The 26,290-nt window shown below is 45.0% G+C and overlaps 1 protein-coding gene across 1 annotated transcript; it reads left to right on the forward strand.

Annotated features, from left to right (window-relative positions):
* The first annotated feature begins 5,485 nt into the window (after positions 1–5,485).
* LOC147091363 (putative G protein-coupled receptor 139) lies at positions 5,486–26,078 on the forward strand. The gene is made up of 3 exons (XM_085976749.1): positions 5,486–5,628; positions 5,669–5,934; positions 25,155–26,078. The coding sequence occupies exons 1-3, from the start codon at positions 5,492–5,494 to the stop codon at positions 26,054–26,056; spliced, it is 1,305 nt and encodes a 434-aa protein (XP_085832875.1). The 5' UTR covers positions 5,486–5,491; the 3' UTR covers positions 26,057–26,078.
* Positions 26,079–26,290: the final 212 nt, after the last annotated feature.

The raw sequence follows: 26,290 nt of genomic DNA on the forward strand, positions 1-26,290 counted from the left end.
AGAAAAAAATCTGGGAAATTCCTCTCCGACCCATCAAGGCGATCGAAATTCTTCCAGGAGATCACTCGGTCCCTATATTTTCTACAGTACTTACCTTCTGTAAAGGCGATTTCCACCCCAGCCAGGAACAGGAATAAAACCATCTCCTGAAATCTAACACAGAATTAGAACACAGTAGGAGCAGAACCAGGCTACACGGCCCCTGGGCCCACTCCACTACCCACAGGGCCATGACCATTCCGAACCTAGACTCATGTCCAATTTCCTGCCCGCTCCCCGTAACCCTTAATTCCCTTTACTTCCTGGAAACTATCTATTTCTGTTTTAAATTTATTTAATGATGTAGCTTCCACAGCTTTCTGGGGCAGCAAGTTCCACAAACCTACCACCCTCTGAGTGAAGAAGTTTCTCCTCATCTCAGTTTTGAAAGAGCAGCCCCTTATTTTAAGATTATGCCCCCTAGTTCTAGTTTCACCCATCATTGGGAACATCCTCACCGCATCCACCCGATCAAGCCCCTTCACAATCTTATATGTTTCAATAAGATCGCCTCTCATTCTTCTGAACTCCAATGAGTAGAGTACCAATCTACTCAACCTCTCCTCAAATGACCACCCCCTCATCCCCGGGATTAACCGAGTGAACCTTCTTTGTACTGACTCGAGAGCAAGTATGTCTTTTCTTAAGTATGGACACCAAAACTGTATGCAGTATTCCAGGTGCGGTCTCACCAATACCTTGTACAACTGCAGCAATACCTGCCTGTTTTTATATTCCACCCCCCTAGCAATAAAAGCCAACATTCCATTGGCCTTCTTGATCACTTGCTGCACCTGCATACTAACTTTTTGAGTTTCGTGCACCAGGACCCCCAGATCCCTTTGTACTACAGTACTTTAGTACTTTCCAGATTCTTGCCATTAAGTTAATAACTTGCTCTATGATTTTTCCTGCCAAAGTGCATAACCTCACACTTTCCAGTATTGTATTCCATCTGCCAAATCTCTGCCCACTTACTTAGCCTGTCTATGTCCCTTTGCAGGTTTTTTATGTCCTCCTCACTCACTACTTTCCGTCCCATCTTTGTATCATCTGCAAACTTTGCTATGTTACACTCGGTCCCCTCCTCCAAATCGTTAATATAGATTGTAAAGAGTTGGGGACCCAGCACTGATGCCTGCGGAACACCACTAGTTACTGGTTGCCAATCTGAGAACGAACCATTTATCCCAACTCTCTGCTTTCTGTTAGAGAGCCAATCCTCCACCCACGCCAGAATATTACCCCCAAGCCCGTGATTTTTTATCTTGAGCAATAATCTTTTGTGTGGCACCTTGTCAAATGCCTTTTGGAAGTCTAAATACACTACGTCCACTGGTTCCCCTTTATCCACCCTGTATGTTACTTCCTCAAAAAACTCCAGCAAATTTGTCAAACATGACTTCCCCTTCATGAAACCATGCTGAGTTTGTCCTATTAAATTATGTTTATCCAAATGTCCCGTTACTGTCTCCTTAATAATGGACTCTAACATTTTACCAACCACAGATGTTAGGCTAACAGGTCTATAGTTTCCAGCCTTCTGCCTACTACCCTTTTTAAATAAGGGTGTTACATTAGCAGTTTTCCAATCTGCCGGGACCTTTGCTGAGTCCAGTGAGTTTTGGAAAATTATTACCAATGCATCCACAATCCCTACCGCTACTTCCCTCAAGACCCTAGGATGCAAGCCATCAGGTCCAGGGGATTTATCCGCCTTGAGTCCCATTATTTTACCAAGTACCACTTCCTTAGTGATTTTAATCCTATTTAGTTCCTCCCCCCCTGGAGCCCCCTGTTTGTCCAGTGTTGGGATATTCTTAGTGTCCTCTACTGTAAAGACTGATACAAAATAATTGTTCAGTGTTTTTGCCATCTCCATCTCCATCTCCACCATTAATTTCCCGGTCTCATCCTCTAAGGGACCAACATTTACTTTAGCCACCTTTTTTCTTTTTATATAACTATAGAAACTTTTACTGTCTGTTTTTATATTTTTTGCTAATTTACTTTCATAATCTATCTTCCCTTTCTTAATCAATCTTTTAGTTATTTTTTGCTGTCTTTTAAAGACTTCCCAATCTTCCATCCTCCCACTAGATTTGGCTACCTTATATGCCCTTGTTTTTAGTCGAATACTATCCTTAATTACTTTACTTAGCCACGGATGGCTATCTTTTCTTTTACACCCTTTTTTCCTCAGTGGAATATATATTTTTTGGAAGTTGTAAAGTAACTCCTTAAATGTACACCACTGATCATGTACCATCTTACCCTTTAATCTATTTTCCCAGTCCACTCTAATCAATTCCGCTCTCATACCTTCATAGTCTCCTTTATTCAAGCTCAGCAAGCTTGTTTAAGATCCAACATTCTCACCCTCTAATTGAATATGGAACTCAACCATGTTATGGTCACTCATTCCAAGGGGATCCTTTACTAGGACATTTTTAATTAATCCTGTCTCATTACACAGGACCAAATCTAAGGTTGCTTGCCCCCTGGTCGGTTCAGTTACATACTGCTCAAGAAACCCATCCCTAATACACTCAATGAACTCATCCTCAAGGCTGCTCTGCCCAATTTGATTTGTCCAGTTAATATGATAATTAAAATCCCCCATAATTATAGCTGCTCCCTTATTACAAGCCTCAACTATTTCCTGATTAATACTCCGTCCAACAGAGTTGCAACTGTTCGGAGGCCTATAGACTACACCCACTAGTGTTTTTTTCCCCTTATTATTCCTTATCTCCACCCAAACTGTTTCACTATCCTGCTCCTTTGACCCAATATCATTTCTCTGTATTATAGTGATTCCTCCCTTTATTAACATAGCCACCCCACCTCCTCTCCCTTCCTGCCTGTCCTTCCTGATTGTTAAATAACCTGGTATGTTTAATTCCCAGTCATGGTCACCCTGCAGCCATGTTTCTGTAATGGCCACAAGATCATACCCATATGTCGTTATTTGTGCCCTTAACTCATTCATTTTGTTACGAATGCTACGTGCATTCAGATAAAGAACTTTCAAATATGTTTTGTAACACTTAGTTCCTGTTTTTTCCCTTTTTAGTACTTTACTTTTTGCTCCATACCTTCTGTCCCTTCCTGACACATTCTGTTTTTTAATTCCCCCACTGCTACCTAAGTCTATGACCTTCTCTGTTGTCATTTCTATTATTTGCACTCTAGTAACCTCCCCCCCACTAATTAGTTTAAAGCCCTCTCTACAGCCCTAGTTATATGATTCGCCAGGACTCTAGTCCCAGCACTGGCCAAGTGGAGTCCGTCCCAATGGAACAGCTCCCTCCTGTCCCAGTATTGGTGCCCGTGTCCCAAGAAGCAAAACCCATTTCTCCCACACCAGTCTTTGAGCCACGCATTTATCTCTTTAATTTTATTTATCCTAGCCATATTCGCTCGTGGCTCAGGTAATAACCCAGAGATTATTACCCTTGAGGTTCTGTTTTTTAATTTGACCCCTAGCTGCTCATACTCCTTTAACAGAACCGTCTTCCTTGTCCTATCTACGTCGTTTGTACCAACATGGACCACGACAACTGGATCCTCCCCCTCCCACTCCAAGTTTCTTTCCAGCCCAGAAGAGATGTCCTTAACCCTCGCACCGGGTAGGCAACACAGCCTTCGGGACTCCCGCTCTTGACTGCAGAGAACCCTATCTATCCCCCTAATGATACTATCCCCTACCACTACAACATTTCTTTTTACTCCCTCCACTTGAATGGCCCCCTGTACCACGGTGCTGTGGCCAGGTTGCTCATCCTCCCTGCAGTCCCCGCTCCCGCCCTCACAGGGAGTAAGAACCTCGATCCTGCTGGACAAGAACAAGGGCTGCGTCTCCTTCAACACTACATCCTGGATCCCTGTACCTTCCTCACTCGTAGTCACACCGTCCTGTCCCTGACCACGGACTACATCTGCAGTAATTAACTTCATAGGTGTGACCATCTCCTGAAACATAGAGTCCAGGAACTTCTCCCCCTCCCTGATGTGTCGCAGTGTCTGAAGCTCTGTCTCAAGCTCCATAACATGCTTCATTATCTGAGGAGTTGCGAATGGAAAAGAACACTGAGCAATCATCAGCGAATATCCCCACTTCTGACCATCGGATGAAGGGAATGTCATTGATGAAGTACTTGAAGATGTTTGGGCCTAGGTCACTGCCCCGATGTACTCATGCAGCGAAATCCTGGGGCTGTGATGATTGTCATCCACAAACCACAACCATCTTCCTTAGTGCTGGATATGACTCGAGCCAGTGGAGAGTTTTCCCCCTGCTTCCCATTGACTTCAATTTTCCGAGGGCTCCTTTATGCCACACTTATTCAAATTCTGCCTTGATGTCAAGAGCTGTCACTCTCGCCTCACCTCTGGAATTCAGCTCTTTTGACCATGTTGGGACCAAAGCTGTAATGAGGTCTGGAGAGGAGTGGTCCTGGGGGAACGCAAACTGAGCATAGGTGAGCAGGTTATTGGAGTGTAAGTATCACTTAATAGCAGTATCGATGACAACTTTTATCACTTTGCTCATTTCACCAGTCTGTCTATGTCCTCGTGAATCCTACTACTATCCCGCTCAGTGTTTACTACAGGAGTTTTGTGTCACCTGCAAACGTGTAAATTATGCCATTTATATAAGTCTATATCATTAATATATATCAAACAGTGCAGTGGTCCGAATAGCGACCCCAAGGGTTTACCATTGTACACTTCTCTCCAGTCTGAACAAAAACCATTCAACGTTACTATCTGTTTTCTCTCCCTTAGCCAATGTCAGATCCCCACTGCCACTGTCGCTTTGGTCCTAACAAATCTATTCAATTGCACTTTATGAAATGCATTTTTAAAGTCCATACACACAACAAGAACTACACTACCCTCATTAACCCTTTCCGTTAATCATCACAGAACTCAATCAGTTTTGTCAGACACACTTTGCCGTTAACATATCTGTGCTGGTTGTCATTTATTAATCCATATTTTTTCCAAAGACAGATCATTTTCTCCGGGAAATTGCCTCTAGTTGTTTCCCCACCACTGGCGTTAGTGACTGGCCTGCAGTTACAGGGTTTATCCCTCTCTCCCTTTTTAAACAGGTTGTAACATTTGCAACCCTCCAGTCCTCTGATACAACTCCCATATCCAAGGATGCGTAAAATATTCTGGCCAGAGCGTGTGCTATTTCCACCATTCCTTCCCTCAGCATCCCTCATATATCCCATCCGGACCAGGCCAATGTTCTACTTTACTGTGGTACAAAGAGTGCTGGATTGAAAGGGGTTAACTGAATCTGTTTGTTCAGTGACTGTAATTAATGTCAGTCCCCATGGGTGAACTGAAGCTGTTTGTTCAGTGACTGTAATTAATGTCAGTCTCCACGGGTTAACTGAATCTGTTTGTTAAGTGACTGTAATTAATATCAGTCTCCATGGACCCTAATTGTATCAGTGCAGGGTTTCCCTCTTCTATTAATAAGGGACTCATTTCAATGTGTTATCCCATAGTGTCAGTGAGAGCATCACCTCCAGCACTGACAGGGATCAGTGCGCTGATCCACAGAGAGAGCGAGTCAGAATCTGAGAACAGTAGATTGCAATGTTACAACAATGGGTCGGAATCTGAGGACAGTTGATTGGAATGTTACAACAATGGGTCTGAATCTGAGAACAGTAGATTGGAATGTTACAACAATTGGTCTGAATCTGAGAACAGTAGATTGGAATGTTACAACAATGGCGAGGTCTTTGTCCTGGGTGCTTGAATATCTTTCAGAACATTATGATGAATTATCATTAGATGGTCGGATGCTTTTGGCACTTCAGTTTATTCAATACATTTATTATCCCCTCCTTGCTGCTGTAGGTGTTCCTGGTAAGACTCTCTGTCCAGCTCTTCTGTTAAGCATGTTTTACTGTAATACTGTTCTTGTCATTTACTCACCGCTCCTTGCTGCGGTTGTTGTTCCTGGTAAGTGTCTCTATCCAACTATTATCTCTGCGAACCTTTGCTAACTGTATTACTATTCTTCATTCTTTGCTGCTGATGGTGTCCTTGGTAGGTCTCTATATCCAGAAATTGGATCTGTAAAACACGTTTCACTGTATTACTATTTGTCATTTAAATCGTGGGAAGAGGAAAGCCATTGTCTTCTGTCCTCGTCACAAACTCCATTCTCTATCTATCGATTCAGCCCCCCTGCCTGGTCAATGTCTGAGGCTGAACCAAGCTGTTTGCAACCTCGGCAATTTCTTTGTCCCTGAGCTGAGTTCCGAACTCATATCTTCTGAACCACCAGTCATGCTGACTTCCACCTAAAACTGGAGCTCATCCAAAACTCTGCTGCCCATATCCAAATACGCACGATGTTCCATTCACCCATCACACCAGTGCTCACTGACCAACATTTGCTCCCGTTCCGGCAACAACTCGATTTTAATATCCTCATCCTTAAAATCTAATCCCACCTTGGCCTCACCCCTACAATTAGTCCCATTACCTACTCTTTTCCCATAGTCCCGCAAATTGTTCCCCTTCAAGTCTTTATCCAATTCCCATTTTAAAGTTAATGCCTTTCCCTCTGCACCTCTCCCAGTCATTCTGTCTCTATTTTTCTTTCTCGTTTTCTTTCTCTCTCTTCTCACTCTCTTTCTCTTGCTCAAAGAATCATCGAATGGCACAGCACAGGAAGAGACCATTCGGCCCAATGTGTCCGTGCCCTCTCTTGGAAACAGCTATCTAAGTAGCCCTACTCTTTAGCCAGCGTCCTGTAAATCTTCCCCTTCAACTAATTTTACAAATCCCTTTCAAAAGTTACTATTGAATCTGCTTCCACCACGTTCTCAGACAGTGCATTCCAGATCGCAACAACTCGCTGCGTAAAGAAAGTTCTCATCATCTCGCCTCCAGTTCTTTTAACAATTAGCTTCAATCTTTGCCCTCTGGTTACCCATCATTCTGCCACTGGAAACTGACTTACTCTATCAAAAGCCAGCATGATTTTCAATATCTATATTGAATCTCCCCTTATGGAAAAGGACAATGATAGACCAGGTGTAGAAGTTCTCAATTGGGGAAAGGCCAATTTTACTAAGCTGAGATATGATTTTACAAAAAAGGATTGGAAACAGCTACTTGAAGGCAAATCAGTGTCAGAGCAATGGGAGGCAGTCAAAGAGGAGATAGTCAGGCTTCAGAACAAATATGTTCCCAAAAATATAAAAGGAAGGGACTCCCAAATGTAGAGCCCACTGAATGGAAAGGAGCATACAGGGTAGTGTAAGGCAAAAAAGAGAAGCAATTGACAGATACGGAGTGCTCAATACAACAGAAAGCCGAGATGAGTATAGAAAGTGCAGAGGTGAATTTAAAAAAAGGTAGTTAGGAAAGCACAGGGAGGGCATCAAAAATATTGGCAAAGTACAATTAAGGCCAAAAAGATGTTTTATAAATACATAAAGATCAAGAGGATTACTAAGGAAGGATTGGGCCTATTAGAGACCAAAGAGGTAACATGAATGTGAAAGCGGAAGACGTGGACCTAATAAATATTTTATCTGTCTTCAGAGCAGAGAGGCACGATGTAGACATTGTAGTTAAGGAGGAGGAGTGTGAAATATTAGATGTGATAAACTTAGTGAGAGGAAACATTAAGGGGTTCTGTATCTTTGGAAATAGCTAAATCACGAGGGCTAGATGAAATGTATCCCAGGCTGTTAAGAGAGGCAAAGGAGGATATAGCGGAGGCTCAGACCAACATTTTCCAATCCTCTCTGGCTGCTGATATGGTCAGGAAGACTGGAGGACTGCTAACCTTGTACCATTGATTAAAAGGGAGAAAGGGATAGACCGAGTAATTACAGGCCAGTCAGCCTATCCTCGGTGGTAAAAAATTATTGCGAAAGATCTGCTGGCCAATATAAATCGGCTTTTAAAATGTCCTGGATTAATCAAGGACAGACAGCATGGATTTGTCAAGGGAAGGCTGTGCATGAGTAACTTGATTCAATTTTTTGAGATTTCAATGAGGAGGGCCGATGAGGGTAGTGCATTTGATGTAGTTCATCTAGGTATTAGCAACACCTTTAACAAGGTCCCACATGAAAGGTTGGTCAAAAAGTAAAAACCCATGGCATCCAAGGGAAAGTGACAAGTTGGATCCTAAATTGGCTCAGTGTCAAGAAGCAAAGGGTAATGATCGACAGATATTTTTGTGACTGGAAGACTGTTTTCAGTGGACTTCCGCAGGGCTCAGTACCAGGTCCCTTTTTTTGGTATAGATCAATGATTTAGACTTCTGTTTTGGAGCCACGATTAAGAAGTTTGCTGATGACACAAAATTGGCCGTGTGGTTGATAATGAAGAAGGAAGCTGTAGATTGCAGGAAGATATCAATGGACTGGTCTGGTGGGCAGAAAATTGGCAAATGGAATCAATCCAGAGAGGTGAGAGATAATGCACTTGAGGAGGGCTAGCAAGTCAAGGGGATGCACAATAAATGGTAGGGGTAATGAGAAATGTAGTGCAACAGAGGGACATTGGAGTTAATGTCCACAGATCCCTGAAGGTATCAGGAGAGGTAGATGATGTGGTTCAGAAGGCATACAGGGCACTTTCATTTATTAGCCGAGACATAGATTTTAAGAGCGGGGAGGTTATGCTAGAACTGTAAAAAAACACAAGTTTAACCACAGCTACAGTACTGTGTACAGTCCAGTCATCACATTACAGATGATGTGATTGCACTAGAGAGGGTACAGAGGAGATTTATGATTTTGTTGCCAGCACGGTGGCATAGTGGTTAGCACTGTTGCCTCACAGCACCAGAGACCCGGGTTCGAATCCAGCCTCGGGCGACTGTCTGTGTGGAGTTTGCACATTCTCCCCGTGTTTGCGTGGGTTTTCTCCGGGTGCTCCGGTTTCCTCCCACAGTCCAAAAATGTGCGGGTTAGGTTGATTGGCTATGATAAAAATTGACCCTTAGTGTTAGGGGGATTAAATACATGGGGTTACAGGGATCGGGTGGGATATGTGTCGGTGCAGGCTCGATGGGCCGAAATGGCCTCTATCTGCACTGTGGGGTTTCTGTGATTCTGTGATTCTGTGACTGTTGAATTTTAGCTATGAGGAAAGATTGGATAGGCTGGAGTTGTTTTCTTTGGAACAGAGCAGGAGATTTAATTGAGGTGAATACAATTATGAAGGGCCTCGTTAGAGTGGATAGGAAGGACACATTTCCCTTCGCAGATAGGTCAATAAACAGGGGAATAGATTTAAAGTAATTGGTAGAAGCATTAGAGGGGAGATGAGGCGAACCTTTTCACCCAGAGGGCGGTGGGGCTCTGGAATTCACTGCTGGAAAGGGTGGTAGAGGCAAAAACTCTCATCACATTTAGAAAGTACTTGCATGTGCACTTGAAGTGCCACAACCTACAGGACTACGGAACAAGTGCTGACGAGTGGAGTTAGGGTTGATAGCACTTTTGCAACCAGCACAGAATCGATGGGCTGAAATAACTCCTTCTGTGCCATAAATGTCTAGGATTGTATCATTCTATGTATATTAAGCTTCTCTGTTCTAAAAGTAACATATACTACATCCACTGGTTCCCGTTAATCTACACTGTTAGTTACATCCTCAAAAAATTCTAATATATTTGTCAAACACGATTTCCCTTTCATAAAACCATGTTGATTCTGCCTAATCATGTTATGATGTTCTAAGTGACTTGATGCCATTTCCTTAACAATGGATCCCAGCATTTTCCTGATGACTGATGTCAGGCTAACTGGCCTGTACTTCCCTGTTTTCTCTCTCCCACCATTGCGACCTTCCAATCCGCTGGGACCATTGTAGAATCTAGGGAAGATCAAATGCAACGCATCCACTATTTCTTCAGCCACCTCTTTTAGAACCCTAGGATGTAGGTCATCAGGTCCAGGGGATTTGTCAACTTATATTCCCATTAGTTTCTCCAGTAATTTTGCTCTGCTTACATTAATTTCGTTCGGTTCCTCACCCTCATTAGAACCAGAGGATTGGAGGACAGCTAACGTAGTGCCATTATTCAAGAAGGATAGTAGGGATAAAGCAGTGAATTACAGGCCAGTGAGCGTAACAACAGTGGTAGGGAAATTAATGGGAAAATTTCTGAGGACAGAATTACTCTCCACTTGGAGAGGCAAGGATAGCCAGCATAGCTTTGTCAGAGGGAGATCATGTCTATATAAATTGATTGAATTTCTCGAAGGGGTTACTAGGTGTGTGGATGAGGGTAGTGCAGTTGATGAAATCTACATGGAATTCAGTAAGGCTTTTGACAAAGTCGCAATGGGAGACTGGTCAAGAAGGTAAGAGCCCATGGGATCTAGGGCGACTTGGCAAATTGGATCCAAAATTGGCTTAGTGGCAGGAGGCAGAGTGTGATGGTCGAAGGTTGTTTTTGTGACTGGAAGCTTGTGTCCAGTGGTGTACCGCAGGGATCGGTGCTGGGTCTTTTGCTGTTTGTAGTGTACATTAGTGATTTAGATATGAATGTAGGAGGTATGATCAGTAAGTTCGTAGATGATAGGAAAATTAGTGGAGTGGTAACAGGACGATACAGACATGTTGGGCAGATGTGCAGAACAGTGGCAAATGGAACTTAACCCTGAAAAGTGTGAGGTGGTGCATTTTGGGAGGACTAACAAGGCAAGGGAAAATACAATGAATGGTAGGACTCTAGGAAGGACAGAGGATCAGAGGGACCTTGGTGTGCATGTACATAGATCCCTGAAGGCAGCAGGACAGGTAGATAAGGTATTTAAAATGGCATATGGGATACTTGCCTTCATTAGCCGAGGCCTAGAATATAAAAGCAGGGACGTTATGATGGAGCTGTAAAAAACGCTAGTTAGGCCACAGTTGGAATAATGTGTGCAGTTCTGGTCGCCACACTATAGGAAGGATGTGATTGCATTGGAGATGGTGCAGAGGAGATTCACCAGGATGTTTTCCTTTGATCAGAGAACGCTGAGGGGGACCTGATTGAGGTTTACAAAATTATGAGGGGCATAGATAGGGTAGATAGAAAGGAACTTTTCCCCTTAGTAGAAGGGTCAATAACCAGGGGACATAGTTTCAAGTTAAGGGGCAGGAGGTTTAGAGGGGATTTGAGGAAAAACGATTTCACCCAGAGGGTGGTTGGAATCTGGAACTCACTGCCTGAAAGGTTGCTAGAGGCAAGCACCCTCACAGCATTGAAGAAGCATTTAGATGAGCAATTGAAACGCCATAGCATACACGGCTATGGACCAATGGCTGGAAAATGGGTTTAGAATGAACAGGGCTTGATGGCCGGCGCTGGCACGATGGGCCGAAGGACCTCTTTCTGTGCTCTATATAATTCTATGTGTCTATGACTATGAGCCTTGGTTCCCATCATTCTTGGTATGTTTTTTGTGTCTTCTACTTTGAATACACATACAAAATATTTGTTTAACATTTCGACAATTGCCTTATTCCCCATAATTTCTCCTGTCTCAGCCTCTAAGGGACTAATGTTTTGCTACTCAATTCCTTTTTAAATACTTGTAGAAACGCTTACAGTCTGCTTTAATATTTCTTGCTAGTTTTCTGTCTTGTTCACTTTTCTCCCTTTTTATTAATGATGGTAATTCCGAGCCGCTTTTGTGATGGACACTGAAGTTTCCCCCTCACGACCCAGAGTATAATTTGAGCCCTTTCTGCTCTCGGTGCACCCATCAACTGACGTTCATCATGAAGATGTGCCGATTCATCAGCTGAGGGAGGGTGGTAGGTGGTTATTGGCAGGAAGTCGCCTTGCCCATGTCTGACTGGAAGCCATGAGACTTCATTATACCCTTAGGCAATTTTGAGTACTTGCAGTGTTTTGCCCACGTGACACTATGTCACTGTGCCCCCACCACTGGTTGGCCTGTGCTGCCAGTGGAACAGGACACAGCCTGGGATGGTGAAGGAGGATTCGGGAATGTTGACTGATAGTTATGGTTCTGTGAGTATGACAATGCGAGAATTCAATATTTCCAGAGCGTTTCATGGAGTATTGGGTGCTTACAAGGTATTTATCTCATTGGTTAATATTTTTAATGTTTTCCTCTGATTCCTTGGCATCAAAGCTTTGCCCCTTTTAATTTTTCTTCACCTCGGTCAAACACCATGTCATGTTTGACTGGGTAATATCATTCTTCATAAATATGTTGTTTTTATTCTTGTTCTCGTTTCAGGCAACAGAGAAATGAACTGGGAATGAAATTCCTGAACTGAGGCGGGAGCAGTTTTATCTAGGCGGCCCTGGGAATTAAATTCCTGGATTCAGATGGGAGCAGTGAAATCTTGGCAGCTCTGGGAATTAAATTCCTGGACTGAGGCGGGAGAAGTGTAATCAATCATCCCTAGGGATTGAATTCCTGGACTGAGGCGGGAGTAGTGTAATCAATCATCCCTAGGGATTGAATTCCTGGACTGAGACAGGAGCAGAGTAAACTAGGCAGCCCTGGGAATGAAAATCCTGGACTGAGGCTGGAGCAATGTAATATAGGCGGCCTTGGGAATTACATTCCTGGACGGAGGCTGGAGCAGTGTAATCTAGGCAGCCCTGGGAATGAAAATCCTGGACTGAGCCTGGAGCAATGTAATATAGGTGGCCCTGGGAATTACATTCCTGGACTGCGGCAGAAGCAGTGCAATCTAGGCGGCATTGGGAAAGAAATTCGTGGATTGAGCCGGGAGCAGTGTAATCTGGGCAGTCTAGGAATGAAATTCCTGGACTGAGGCAGGAGCAGTGTAACCTAGGTGGCCGTGGGACTGGAATTCCTGGATTGAGGCGGGAACAGTGTAATCTAGTCAGCCTGGAAATGAAATTCCTGGACTGAGGCGGGAGCAGATTAATCTAGGCGGCCCTGAGAAAGAAATTCCTGGTTTGAGGTGGAAGCAGTGTAAACTAGGCGGCCCTGGGAATGAAATTCCTGGACTGAGGCGGGAGCAGGGTAATCTAGGCAGCACTGGGAATTAAATTCCTGGATTGAGGTGGGAGCAGTCTCATTTGGGCGCCCTTGGGAATGAAACTCCTGCTTTGAGGTGGGAGCAGTGTAAACTAGGTGGCCCTGGGAATTACATTCCTGGAGTGAGGTGGGTGCAATGCCATGTAGGCGAGTCCCATCGTTCCATCACTGGGATCATCTCTCAGATCTTGTCGTTTAGCACCATTTATTTGTTGTTATTTTATTATCCTGAAGGCCTGGTATGGAATAAATCAGAGAACATGAGTGGGGGAATGCATTTTTTTCAGATGTCTGCACAGAGTGATCCTAAAAGGAGTGGTTCCAAACAGAGTGCTAAGTTTGTGAATTTGGAGAGAATAGGAATTAGGGGCAGAGGGGAAAGGAGGAGAGAACAAAAGGAGAGGCCAGAGATAAAAGTAGGCCGGAGAACCCGGAGCTGGTAGCGAGTGCAAGGGAGTGAGATAAGTGCTGTCAGTATAAGGGAAGGCACTGAAAAGAAAAGCAATGGTGAGCAGATGGGGATTTTTTTTAAATCTTGAGTTTAATTCTGTTAAGTTAGTTAATAATCTATTAAAGAGACATGGCAGGTCACCTGAATCCCGTGCAATGCACGTCTTTTGCCATGTGGGAACTCCAGGACATTCACACGGGTTTCAGAGCTTGAGCAGCAGCTGGCATCACTGCGGTGCATCCGTGAGGCTGAGAGCTCCGTGGATAGCACGTTTCAGGAGGTGGTCACTCCACAGTATATGAGTGTGCAGGCAGAAAGGGAATGGGTGAACCCCAGACAGACATGGAGGGCCAGGCAAGTAGTGCAGGAGTGCCCTGAGTGCATCTCACTCTCTAACTGGTATTCAATGGTTCCTCTAGGGAGTACAGCCAGAGCCATGTCCACGGCACAACGGGTGGCTAAGCTGCAGGTTGATGGAGGAGGACGATCGGGAAAGCAATAGTGATAGTTTAGATAGTTAGGGGAACAGGCAGTCCTTTCTCCGGCCATAGATGTGACTCCAGGATGATATGTTGCCTCCCTGGTGCCAGGGTCAAGGATGTCACTTTGTGACAGCAGGACATTTTGAGGGGGGAGTGTAAACAGGCTGAGGTCATGGTCCATATCGGTATCAACAATATAGGTAGAAAGAGGGATGTGATCCTGCAGGCAGGTAATAGGGAGCCAGGAGCGTGTTTAAAAATCAGGAACTCGAAGGAAGTAATCTCCGATTACTCCCAGTGCCACGAGGTAGTGAGTACAGAAATAGGAGGATAGAGCAGATGGTAGTGTGGCTGGAGAGATGGTGCAGGAGGGAGGGCTTCAGATTCCTGGGACATTGGAACTGGTTCTGGGGGAGGTGGGCCCTGTACAGGCTGGATGGGTGGCACCTCAACAGAGCTGGAACCAATATACTCACGATGGGACGGCGGGTGATTGCTAGTGCTGTTGGAGAACGTTTAAACTAACCTGCCAGGGGGATGGGCACCTGGATGTGGCATTATTAGAAAGGATAAACAAGGTGCACAAAGGATTTGGAGAGACAGATAGCAGTAGAGTATGACATAATATGGTGTTAATTAGGGTCAGACTAAGAGAGAATCCTTGAAGGACTTAGATAGAAACAGAAAATGCTGGAAACACTCTGCAGGTCTGGCAGCATCCTTGGAGAGAGAAACAGAGTTAATGTTTCAGTTCTGTGACCGTACGTCAGAAATGGAAATGTTAGAGATGTAACAGGTTTTATGCAGGTGAAGGGGCAGGGGAAGATGGAAGGAGAGGAAATAACAAAAGGGACGGTCTGTGATAGGGTGGGAGGCAGGAGTGGTTAAATGTTGCAAATGGGGATAGCAGAATCATCAGGCAGACAATTTTGCACAGCAAGCTCGCACAAACAGCAATGTGATAATGATCAGATAAACTGTTGGTCTTATGTTAATTGAGGGATAAATATTGGCCAAGACACCGGGGATAACTCCACTACTCATCTTCAAACTAGTGCAATGGGATCATTTTACGTCAGCCTGAGAGAGCAGACAGGGCTTCGGTTTAACGTCTCATCTGAAAGACAGCAACTCCAACAGTGCAGCACTCCCTCAGTACTTCATTGGAGTGTCAGCCTAGATTTATGGGCTCAATTCCCTGGAGTGAGACTTGGAAACCACAACCTTCTGATTGAGGTGAATGTGCTACGAACTGAGCCACAGCTGACACTGTCAGATAGGTTTACAGTCCATGTGTGTAAACGCACTAAGCATGGTAAATAAAGTGGGTGAGCCACAGGCACAAATAGCCACATAGGAACATGATGTAATGGTTATAACGGAGACCTGGCTCAAAAAATATTCCTGGATATAGGATTTTCTGGAAAGATAGGGAAGGAAATAAAGGAGGTGGGGTAGCAGTATTGTTTAAGGAGAATATTACATTGCTGGAGAGAGAGGATGTCTTGGGGGCGTCAAGGACAGAATCTATATGGTTAGAGTTAAGGATCAATAGAGGTTCCATTACACTACTAGGTATGTTCTATAGGCCACCAACCAGTGGGAAGGATATAGAGGAGCAAATTTGCAGGGAAACTACAGTGAGGTGGAAAAAATATAGCAGAGTAATAATGGGGGACTTCAGTTATCCTAATATAGACTGGGATAGTAATAGTATAACGGGCAGAGAGGGGGAAGAATTTCTGAAGTGAGTTCAAGAGAACTTTCTTGATTGGTGCATTTCTGACCCAAAGAGGAAGGAGGCAGTGCGGGATCTGGTTCTGAGGAATGAGGTAGGTGAAGTGGAACAAGTGTCAGTAAGGGAACATTTAGGGAACGGTGATCATAGCATCATAAACTTTAGACTAGCTATGGAAAAGGACAAGGAGAAATCTAGAGTAAATATACTTAGTTGGGGGAGGACCAATTTCAGTGGGTTGAGAAGGGAGCTGGCTTGGGTAACTTGGAATCAAAGATTTGCAGGCAAAACTGTCATCGACAATGGGCCACCTTTGAAGAAGAGATAATTCAGGTAGAATTGATATAGATTCCCACTAGGGGGAATGGTAGGGCAACCAAAGCCAGAGTTCCATGGATGATGAAAAAGATAGAGATTAAGAGGAAGCAGAATAATGGGTCGTTTGACAGATGTCAGGTGCAGAATACAAGTGAGAACCAGGCTGAATATAGAAAGTTCAGAGAGGAAGTGAAAAAGGAAAAAGAAGAACAAAGAAAGAGTATGAGTATAGATTGGCTGCAAACATAAAATGGATTCCAAAAGTCTTCTATAGGAATATAAATGTTAAACGGGCAGGAAGAGGAGGGGTGGGGCTGATTAAGGACCAAAAAGGAGATCTACGAATGGAGGCAGAGGGCATGGCTGAAACACTAAATTAATACTTTTCATCTGTCTTTACCAAGGAAGAAGCTGCTGCCAAAGTCAAAGTGAAAGAGGAGGTAGATGAGATACTGGATGGGCTGAACATTTAGGATGACGAGGTACTAGAAAGGCTGGCTGTACTTAAAGTACTTAAGTCACCAGGAGCGGATGGGATGCATCCTCGGAGGCTGAGGGAGGTAAGGGTGGAAATTGCAGAGGTACTGGCCATAATCTTCCAATCCTCCTTAGATACGATGTGGTGCCAGACGACTGGAGAATTGCAAATGTTACAAACTTGTTCAAGGGTAAACCCAGCAACTATAAGCCAGTCCGTTTAAACTAGGTAGTTGGGAAGCTTTTAGAAACGACAATCCGGGGCAAAATTAACAGGCACTGGACAAGTGTGGATTAATTAAGGAAAGCCAGCACAGATTTGTCATAGGCAAATCTTGTTTTAACTAACTAGATCGTGTTTTAACTAACTTGATTGAGATTTCTTGATGATTTAACAGAGACGGTTGATGAGCGCAATGCGGTACATGTGGTGTACAAGGACTTCAAAATGTCGTGAATAAAGTGACACATAATTAACTTGCCAGAAATGTTGAAGCCCATGGAATAAAAGGGACAGTGGCAGCATGGACATGAATTTGAGTAAGTGACAGGAAACTGAAAGTGGTGGTGAACAATTGCTTTCCGGACAGGAGGAAGGTATACAGTGCTGTTCCCCACGGGTCGGTACCAGGAACAGTGCTTTTCTTGATATATATTAATGACTTGGATTTAGGTGTGCAGGGCACAATTTCGAAATTTGCAGATGGCACAAATCTTGGAAGTATAGTGAACAGTGAGGAGGATAGTGATAGACTTGAAGAGGACATAGACACGCTGGTGGAATGGGCGAACACGTGGCAGATGAAATTTAATGCAGAAAAGTGTGAAATGATACAATTTGGTAGGACGAATGAGGAGAGACAATATAAACTAAAGGGTACAATTCTAAAAGGGGTGCATGAACAGAGAGACCTGTGGGTATATGTGCACAAATCGTTGAAGTTGACAGGGCAGTTGAGAAATCGTTTAAAAAAGCTTACAGGATCCTGGGCTTCATAAATAGAGACATAGAGTACAGAAACAAGGACGATATGATGAACTTTTATAAAACACAGGTTTGGCCGTGACTGGAGTATTGTGTCCAATTGTGGCACGGCATTTTAGGAAGAATTTGAATGCCTTAGAAAGGGTGCAGAAATGATTTACGAGAATGATTCCAGGGATGAGGAACTTCAGTTACGTTGATAGACTGGAGAATCTGGGGTTGTTATCCTTAGAGCAGAGAAGGTTGAGAGGAGATTTGATAGAGGTGACCAGTACCATGAGGGGTCTGGAAAGAGTAGATAGAGATAAACTGTTCCCATTGGTGGAAAGCTCACGAATCAGAGGACAGAGATTAAAGATGATTGGCAGAATAACCAAAGGGGACATAAGAAAAACATTTTTACGCAGCGAGTGGTTAGGATCTGGAATGCACTGCCATAAAGAGTGGAGGAGGCAGATTCAATCGTGGCTTTTAAAAGGGAATTGGATAAGTACCTTGAAGGAAAATAATTGCAGGACTATCGGTGAAAGAGGTGGGAGTGGCATTTGCTGAAGTGCTCTTGCAGAGCGCTGGCACGGGCTCGATGGGCTGAATGGTTTCCTTCTGCATTGTAACTATTCTATGATTCTACATTTTATGAAAGCAAGACTTGCTATATACAGCACCTTTGACGACCACGGGACATCTCAAAGTGCTTTACAGCCAGTGAAGTACTTTTGCATGTGTAGTCACTGTTGTAATGTGGGAAATGCGGCAGCCAATTTGCTCACAGCAAGCAATATTATAATGACCAGATAATCTGTTTTTGTTATGTTGATTGCGGGATAAATATTGGCCATGACACCGGGAATAACTCCCCTGATCTTCTTCAAAATAATTCCATGGGATCATTTACACACAGACCGGGCCATGATTTAATGTCTGATCTGAATGACGGCACCTCCGACAGTGCAGCCGTCCGTCAGCACTGCACTGGAGTGTCAGCCTAGATTTAATGTGCTACAAGTCCCTGGAGTGGGATTGAAACCACAACCTTCTGAGTCAGAGGCGAGTGCGCTGCCCAAGAGTCACAGCTGACACATTATTCCTTCCTTCTTCTGTCACTTTCTCGCCTTTCGTTCTCAGCTTTAGATCAATACAGGAAGAGAAACTCCCTTCTCTCTGTTCTGTACTCGGTATTTTTGGACTCTACGGGAATCAAGGTTTGAGGAGGTGGGGGGGAATACGGATTTGAGGTCGAAGATCAGCCATGATCTTATTCAATGGTGGAGCAGGCTCGAAGGGCCGTATGGCCTACTCTTATGTTTATGGGCGGGTGAAATATTGCGCATTTGCTCACTTTTAATTTAAAACTGTGTACAATAAGGGGAGCTAGATTGTGTTGCAGTAAAGAGTTGTGGTGACAGTGGTTTTATGAGTCTGTTTGTTCAATGGGTGTAATTAATGCCAGTTCCAGTGAGGCCTAATGACGTCACTCGGAGATTTCCCTCTGCTCTAAATAAGGAGCTCCCTTCACTGTGTCACCTCACACAGTCAGCACGCTGCCTCCAGCACAAAGACCACCAGACTCTTACAGAAGGGAAGGCATGGATTGGGGAGAAGTGATTTGGAAATTATGAATATGTTATTGTATACAAAGTATGCACTATCCCCTCCTCACTGCTGTTGGTGTTCATAGTAAGGATCTTTGTCAAGTTATTAATTCTAAATAATGGAGAAGCCCAGAGAAAGAGCTGGGCACTGCAGTGACGAGGCATTTGTGATTCTGGTTGGCACTGTTGAACGGCGACGGGCAGTGCTGTTCCCCGAGAGTGGCAGGAGGCCATTGCCCCGGGAAGTTAGAAGGATGAGGAGGGAGGTGGCTCACCACGTCGCCTCGAGGGGCCTGGTGCCGAGGAATCACACTCAAAGTCGGAAGAAATTCACCGACCTCACTCGTGTGGTCAGAGTGTTTACCTGCTTTTCAATAGATCTACTTCTCTCCATCTCAACTTCACGCTGTGTTTACAAACCCAAATGTCCAACACCACCCAAAACCTATGGCCATCTCATAAAACACACATGCACATCCCACACCCTGCACACATTAACGGCTATTCAACTATGGGAGGCACAATTGCCAAACACATGCCTGCACACAATAACAGTTTTAAACTATGGTAGGTACATCTTCTAAACACACGGCTGCACACAATAACGGCTATTAAACTATGGTAGGTACATCTTCTAAACACACGGCTGCACACAATAACAGCTATTAAACTATGGTAGGCACATCTTCTAAACACACGGCTGCACACAATAACAGTTTTAAACTATGGTAGGTACATCTTCCAAACACACGGCTGCACACAATAACAGTTTTAAACTATGGTAGGTACATCTTCCAAACACACGGCTGCACACAATAACAGTTTTAAACTATGGTAGGTACATCTTCCAAACACACGGCTGCACACAATAACAGCTATTAAACTATGGTAGGTACATCTTCTAAACACACGGCTGCACACAATAACAGCTATTAAACTATGGTAGGTACATCTTCTAAACACACGGCTGCACACAATAACAGCTATTAAACTATGGTAGGTACATCTTCTAAACACACGGCTGCACACAATAACGGCTATTCAACTATGGTAGGCACATCTGCCAAACACATGCCAGAGCACTCACGCACATGTCCTTTTCTTGCAGGCCAAACTCTCTCATAACAGACAAAAGCAGCAACGTGTGGGAGGAGGGGCGGTGCATCTACACCTCCTGACTGAGTTGGAGGACAGAGTGCACAGGATCGTTGTGAGCCATGTCATAGGTGCCATGGCCGCTGAAGAGGTCGACCCCCTTGGGACAGTAATGGTATGTTCATCAGCTTTCTCTCCTCTCTGACACCACTACCCCCTCACAACACGAGTCTTTTACACTTTCATACCAACTAACTGTCTCCAGTCCTTGCTCCCTTCCTGCCCCCACGCTAAAGCCACCCTTGTACCTTCCAGCTTGCAGATCGTGAACCAGCAGCTGAACAGCCTGTCCCTCAGCCTGCCAGTGGCAGCGATGCGCCAGACGAGGAGGAAGAGGAAGCCGGAGCCTCACCAGCTGTGTCTTCCAAGGGTAACACAATAGAAACAGGGGTCACGCCTTCACTGGAGGTGAGCAGGGAGTTAGGGTCTGATGAAAGCGAAGCTCCTGGACCCAGCAGGCTTCAGCAATGCCATGGGGGTAGGGAAGCTCGGGGGCCATCTCCCCGGGGGGTGAGTAGATGCGCGAGTTCTGCTGCACAGGACTCAAATGAGGACCTCAACATCACGGCCAAGAATAACCAGGCCTTGAGCATGCACACTGAGCTGATGGGTGCAATGGCAAGGTTGCCCGACAGCATGGATGGACTGGCTAGGAGCGTGGAGGAGTCCGCCGCTAGCACAGCTGTCATCTGTGCACTAGCCCTTGAACCCATCCTTATCTCATTGCAGAGGTTGGTTGAATTGCAGGGAGGCCGTGGTGAACCAGAGCCGCTTTAATGGGTGAGGTGGCATGATCCATTGTAGCACAGGCCGACGCAACACAATGTCTTAGTGATGCAATTGAGCCATTGGCTGTTGCCATCCAGTCTAACACTGCTCTCATGCAGCCTCAGATTGATGTCACGCAAGCACTGACTGCTGCCATCCTCACTGGGTCAACCACAGTCCCCCAGAAATCTCTCAGTACTGCAGCAGGCCAGCAATCTAATGCTAGGTTTCTGCCCTGGGGGATTGCCAGTGTGTCGATCGAGCAGGATGGTGCTGTCCCCTCACACGGTCTGGAACACAGACAGCCCAGACAGCCGCCGCCCATGCAGAGTTGGTGCAGTCTCCAGCCGGGCCCTCCAGGCCCAGCGCTAGTCGAGGTAATCTTCAAGGTAATCTCTGGATCCAGTAATCAGCAGCCTTCCACCAGTTTGCTGCAGCCGCTGGGGCCGCATTAGGAGGTGCAGAAGGGTGGGAAGGGGGGAAGTGCACAGGGGATGGACGTCACCCTCGAAGGCCCAACAGTAGAATCTATAAATAAATCGAGGGGAATGTTTGTGGTAAAGGTCGAGGTTCTTGTTATTATATTTGTTTACTTTTTTGCCATTTATCTCCATGTTGTGGACGAGTTTTGTTAGATCATGAATTGTTGGGTTGTTTATAATTGTTTTGTCCTGAATAAATGACACAGAGTTTTTAACATAAATCATTATTTTTATTGTTACTTTACTTCTCTCCTGATTTGAATCATTGTAGCTTTGCCAGGAAACAGGGTGTGCAGGATACTTTCAATGATGTGTTTCGTCATCCCAGAAGCCAGCTTCTCAGTAACGGGTTAGGATCAGTGTCTTATGAGCTGTTCACGGACGGCCCTTGCAGTGGCAACATTGAGCGCCTCCCTCCCACGTTGGTGCTGCTTATCCACCTCTTCATCCTCCACATCCTCCTCCTCTCCCTCTTCCTCCTCCGCTTCAGGTGGTGCACCAATCTCTGGTGGCAATGGCTGTGTCCTCATGATTGCAATGTTATGAAGCATGCAGCAAACAACAAGGAAGAGGGAGATTCACTTGGGAGAGTAATACAGGGCTCCCCCTGAGTCGTTCAGACACCGGAACCGTTGTTTCAAGACACCGATCTCCTGCTCTGAGTTTCCTGGTGGCGCTATGGCTCTCATTGTATTGCAGCTCGGGTCTTGGGGTTACGGAGCGGAGTCATCAGCCAGGTGCAGAGTGGATAACACTTGTCCCCGAGGAGCCATCCACTAGGTTGACATGGTGGTTGGAAAAAGTCTGCGACACCGGTCTGGCGCAGGATAAAATTATCATGGCAACTGCCAGGATAGCGGGCATTGACGGCAAGGATGAGCTGTCTGTTGTCACAGACCAACTGGACATTCAGATAGTGGCAGCCCTTGTGGTTTCAGAAGGCCTCTGCATTCTTATGAAGAGCCCACAATGCCACATGCATGCAGTCAATGGCGCCCTGAACCATGGGGAAGCCCACTATCCTCACAAACCCACATTCGTGCTGTTTGTCCTGGTTCATGGGCAGAGAGGTACTGGCGTCTCCTCTTCTACAAAGCCTCTGTCACCTCCTGGATGCAACAATGAAAAGCAAACTGGGAGATATTCGCTGTGTCCCCAGTAGAAGCCTGAAAGGAACCACTGTCTTCGAAATTCAGAGCCACTGTCACCTTCACAGCCACCGACAGAAATGTCCCGGTCCTGAGCTGAGGCTGCAGATCTGGTTGCAGGAGGCGGCGAAGCTCAGTGACCACCTCCTTGCTGAAGCGCAGCCTTTGGAAACACTGCTCCTCAGACAAATGGATATAGGAGGAGAATTACTCCCTGAATACCCTGGGAGGGTGAGGTCTCCTGTGCAGAGGCCTGATAGCCTTCCTCCTACTGCCCATGTTTGCCACTCTCTGTCTCCACATCTGCTGCCTCCGAAGGTGAAGCTGGATGACGATGACGCCCCGATTTAGTGCAGTCCCCATCGAAGATTCTAAACATTGTTAGAAGGAAGGTGAAAAAAAAATGAACCTTGAAAGTGGTGCTGAGGACCCGATACTCCTTTGGTCAGCGCCGAATCCCTCCAGACGTCTCTCCCCCTCTCAACCTGCATGTAGCAAATATTTTGCGGACAATAAAAGGGATAAACGGCCGCCATTAAATAATGCTCTCTCAGCCCGTTCCTGAATTGAAAATGGTCCATTCTACCTGTCTTTCCTAGCGGCAGGCACTAAGGCAGTGGATGTGACTCAATATCCGGTCCATGGCGTTGCATGCTTGCTTGATGCCATGATCTCTGGGGGCAGGAGATCGTGCTGGTAGTCTTTAGCACCGCTGAAAAATGACTGATCAATTTCGCGAGCGGTGCTATAATAGCCATGCACAGGCGCTACGCACCTAGCGCCCCCTGAAGGCGCTAACCAAACGATTTTCCCCCGCATATTTCACTGTGTCGGTCTCTTTGTTGTTCCCCATCCCATCTACGCTGCTGTCAGCCATTGATTCTGAAGGAGATATCATGTTACCAAGATTCAAAAGTTCTGTATTGAACTCCAGCAATTTTATTGGCAGTGACTCTTTATTTAACGAATTTCAGTCTGCTATCTACACTGAACTTTACTATCTGATCAGAAGAATGCTGTCTTGGTTTGGGAGGCTTTCACCTAATGGCAAAAGGCCATCGACCTGAAACGTTAACTTTGTTTCTCTCTCTCTCCACAGATACTGTTTAACACGCTGAGTATTTCCACCATTTTCTGCTCTCATTTGAGATTTTCAGTAGCTGCAGTATTTTGCTTTGGTTTTCACCTGATGCTCAGTATGGCTACTTAGAGTCACAGAAACAAACCCTGGCAGATCACATCCACATCTTCAAATGACTGAAATATCCGCTAATCATTCAGTTCCAGTCAGTGTCTCCTTTCCCACCCTCTCCAGTTCTGCATTAGTGGCACTGCTTCTGATGGTTGAACTAGGAATGCAAGGATAATTTACATTCTCACAAAACGTTCAGTCAGCCAGATTTCAATACATTTATTTCCAATCATTGTTTTGAATTCACAATTGGATCCCATGCCCGCCTGTCACAATTCATTGTGTCTGTCAGAGAGACCCAGAGTGATTCTCTATTGCCTCCTGCTGTACTTCAGGATAAACAATCCCAGCTGGTTGTAACTGAGGATAGAAAATTCTTTGATATTTTGTCGCTAATATTCTCTACACAAGATGGAAACAACAGGTGAAAAAGTAGAAGAATGAATCTCTTCTATTTCTGTTCAGATACATTACACAGCAGTCGACGGCATTTTGCCTGTGGGGTAAGTCGTCTGATTTTGTTCGATGCTGAAAAATGCATTTATTGGGACATTACCTAGTCAATCATCACTATTTTCTTTAATTCAGTGTCCATTCTTAATGATGAAATTTTCAATGTTATTTGGAAAATCTTCCTTTCATTGAGTGACGGTTTGAGTATTTCAACAAAAATGTGGAAAACTCAATCTTCAAAATACTTCTGAGAGCACAGTTATTTTATAACTGCAGTGCACTTGTATTTATTATCTCAGCATTGTCATATTACATCCGCACATTTGACATACAATTGCCTGTAATTATTGCATGCCAAGGTTGCAGTTTCTGTATTTTGCTGTTACATTCATTTTCAGTTCTAAATAGAACGGATATTCTCAACAGGAGCAGGAATCCAAGTGGGATTTCCCTCTCCCTAACACAGGGTCATGGAAGCGAACATCTCCGCTCCAAATGCTGACTGATCCCGAGACACGAAGTCTTCCTGAGAGGCTCTGGTCGTTTGTGTCCCTGGTAGCTCGGGCGGTGCTTTGGTCTGTTGGGCTAAAGGTAGATTGATCATTTAATCCTTCATTGATCAAACATCTGTTATTTTCATGTGGTAGTCATTCCAATTTAATTTATTGATTCCACAATGTATTCCCGGTTATCCTCATGTTAAATCCTGTATTCAGCTCCACAGGCAATAGAATTAGATGAGTTGCAGATTTCTCCCCAAATTCCATCAAACTGCTGCTCTTGCTCCCAGCCTGATGTATAATTTCCCTGCGTATTTCCCTTCCTCACAGTGAACTTAGTGACGATTGTGATCTTGTCTCGGGGACAGTGCGGTCTCTCCAAATGTGTCACTCGCTACCTGGTGGCCATGGCAGCGGCGGATCTACTGGTCGTTATCCTCGACCTGATATTGAGGCACATTCCGATTGTTTATAGTGAACCGTTTATTTTCGTGATGTCCATCCCCATGTGTAATATCCACACCGCCCTGATGTTCGCAGCCACAGACTGTTCTGTCTGGTTCACCGTCACTTTCACCTTTGATCGATTTGTGGCCATTTGTTGCCAGAAGCTGAAAACTAAATATTGCACCGAGAAAATGGCGGCTGTGGTTCTGGGAACAGTGGCAGTGCTGAGTGGTTTAAAGAACATCATCTGGTGTTTTATGTTCACAGGTTGGTATGGGCTTGTGAACACCCCCTGGCTTTGTGAGGTCACAGATGATGTTCGGTATTCACGGGTCTGGGGTGCAATCGAGCTAATTCATTATATTCTCACCCCGGGGGTCCCATTTGTGGTGATTCTGCTGCTCAATGTTGTCACTGTCAGACACATTTTAGTCTCCAGCAGAACCCGCAGGAGACTCCGGGGTCCCAGCAGTGGGGAGATTCCCAGAGACTCAGAGATGGAGAGCCGCAGGAAATACATGATTTTACTGCTTGTTATCTCCAGCAATTTCATTCTGTTATGGGCAGTGTTTATGGTGAATTCTATATGGAGCCGGATGTGGCTTTTGGGGTATCAGTCTGTATTTCTACCTGAATATGTAATGGAACTGGGATTCATGCTGCAGCAGCTGAGTTGCTGCACAAACACTGGGATTTATGCCGTGACCCAGACTAAGTTCAGAGAGCAGTTGAAGATTGTGGGAAAATATCCCTTTAATCTGATTGTAAAATTCATTAAAGGATGAGAAGAAGCGGAGAATTGCAGCCTGAGAGTTGAGAGTTCCCTGGCCTGATATTGTGGTGCCCCGCACAAAGATGGCAGCACTGGGGCCCAGCACAAACGTGGCGGCTCTGGAGTCCCACAAAAAGGTGGCGGCTCTAGCGCCCCAGACAAAACTGGCGGCTTTCAGGCACCGTAAAAAGATGGTGGCTACAGAGGCACTACACAAAGATGGTGGCTCCGGGGATCCACAGAAAAA

Source organism: Somniosus microcephalus, unplaced genomic scaffold (assembly GCF_052327205.1).
Source record: "Somniosus microcephalus isolate GS21.2 unplaced genomic scaffold, FLI_Smic_1.0 unresolved_chr3, whole genome shotgun sequence".
In the NCBI taxonomy this organism is placed as follows: Eukaryota; Metazoa; Chordata; class Chondrichthyes; order Squaliformes; family Somniosidae; genus Somniosus; species Somniosus microcephalus.

What these genes read in the sequence shown, in the direction of transcription:
- LOC147091363 (XM_085976749.1), top strand. Translation starts at nt 5,492, where the DNA reads ATGGACCCTAATTGTATCAGTGCAGGGTTTCCCTCTTCTATTAATAAG. An exon ending in GCGCTGATCCACAGAGAGAG is followed by an intron (nt 5,629 to 5,668) that starts CGAGTCAGAATC and finishes CAATGTTACAAC; the next exon opens with AATGGGTCGGAATCTGAGGA. An exon ending in TGCTGCTGTAGGTGTTCCTG is followed by an intron (nt 5,935 to 25,154) that starts GTAAGACTCTCT and finishes CCTTCCTCACAG; the next exon opens with TGAACTTAGTGACGATTGTG.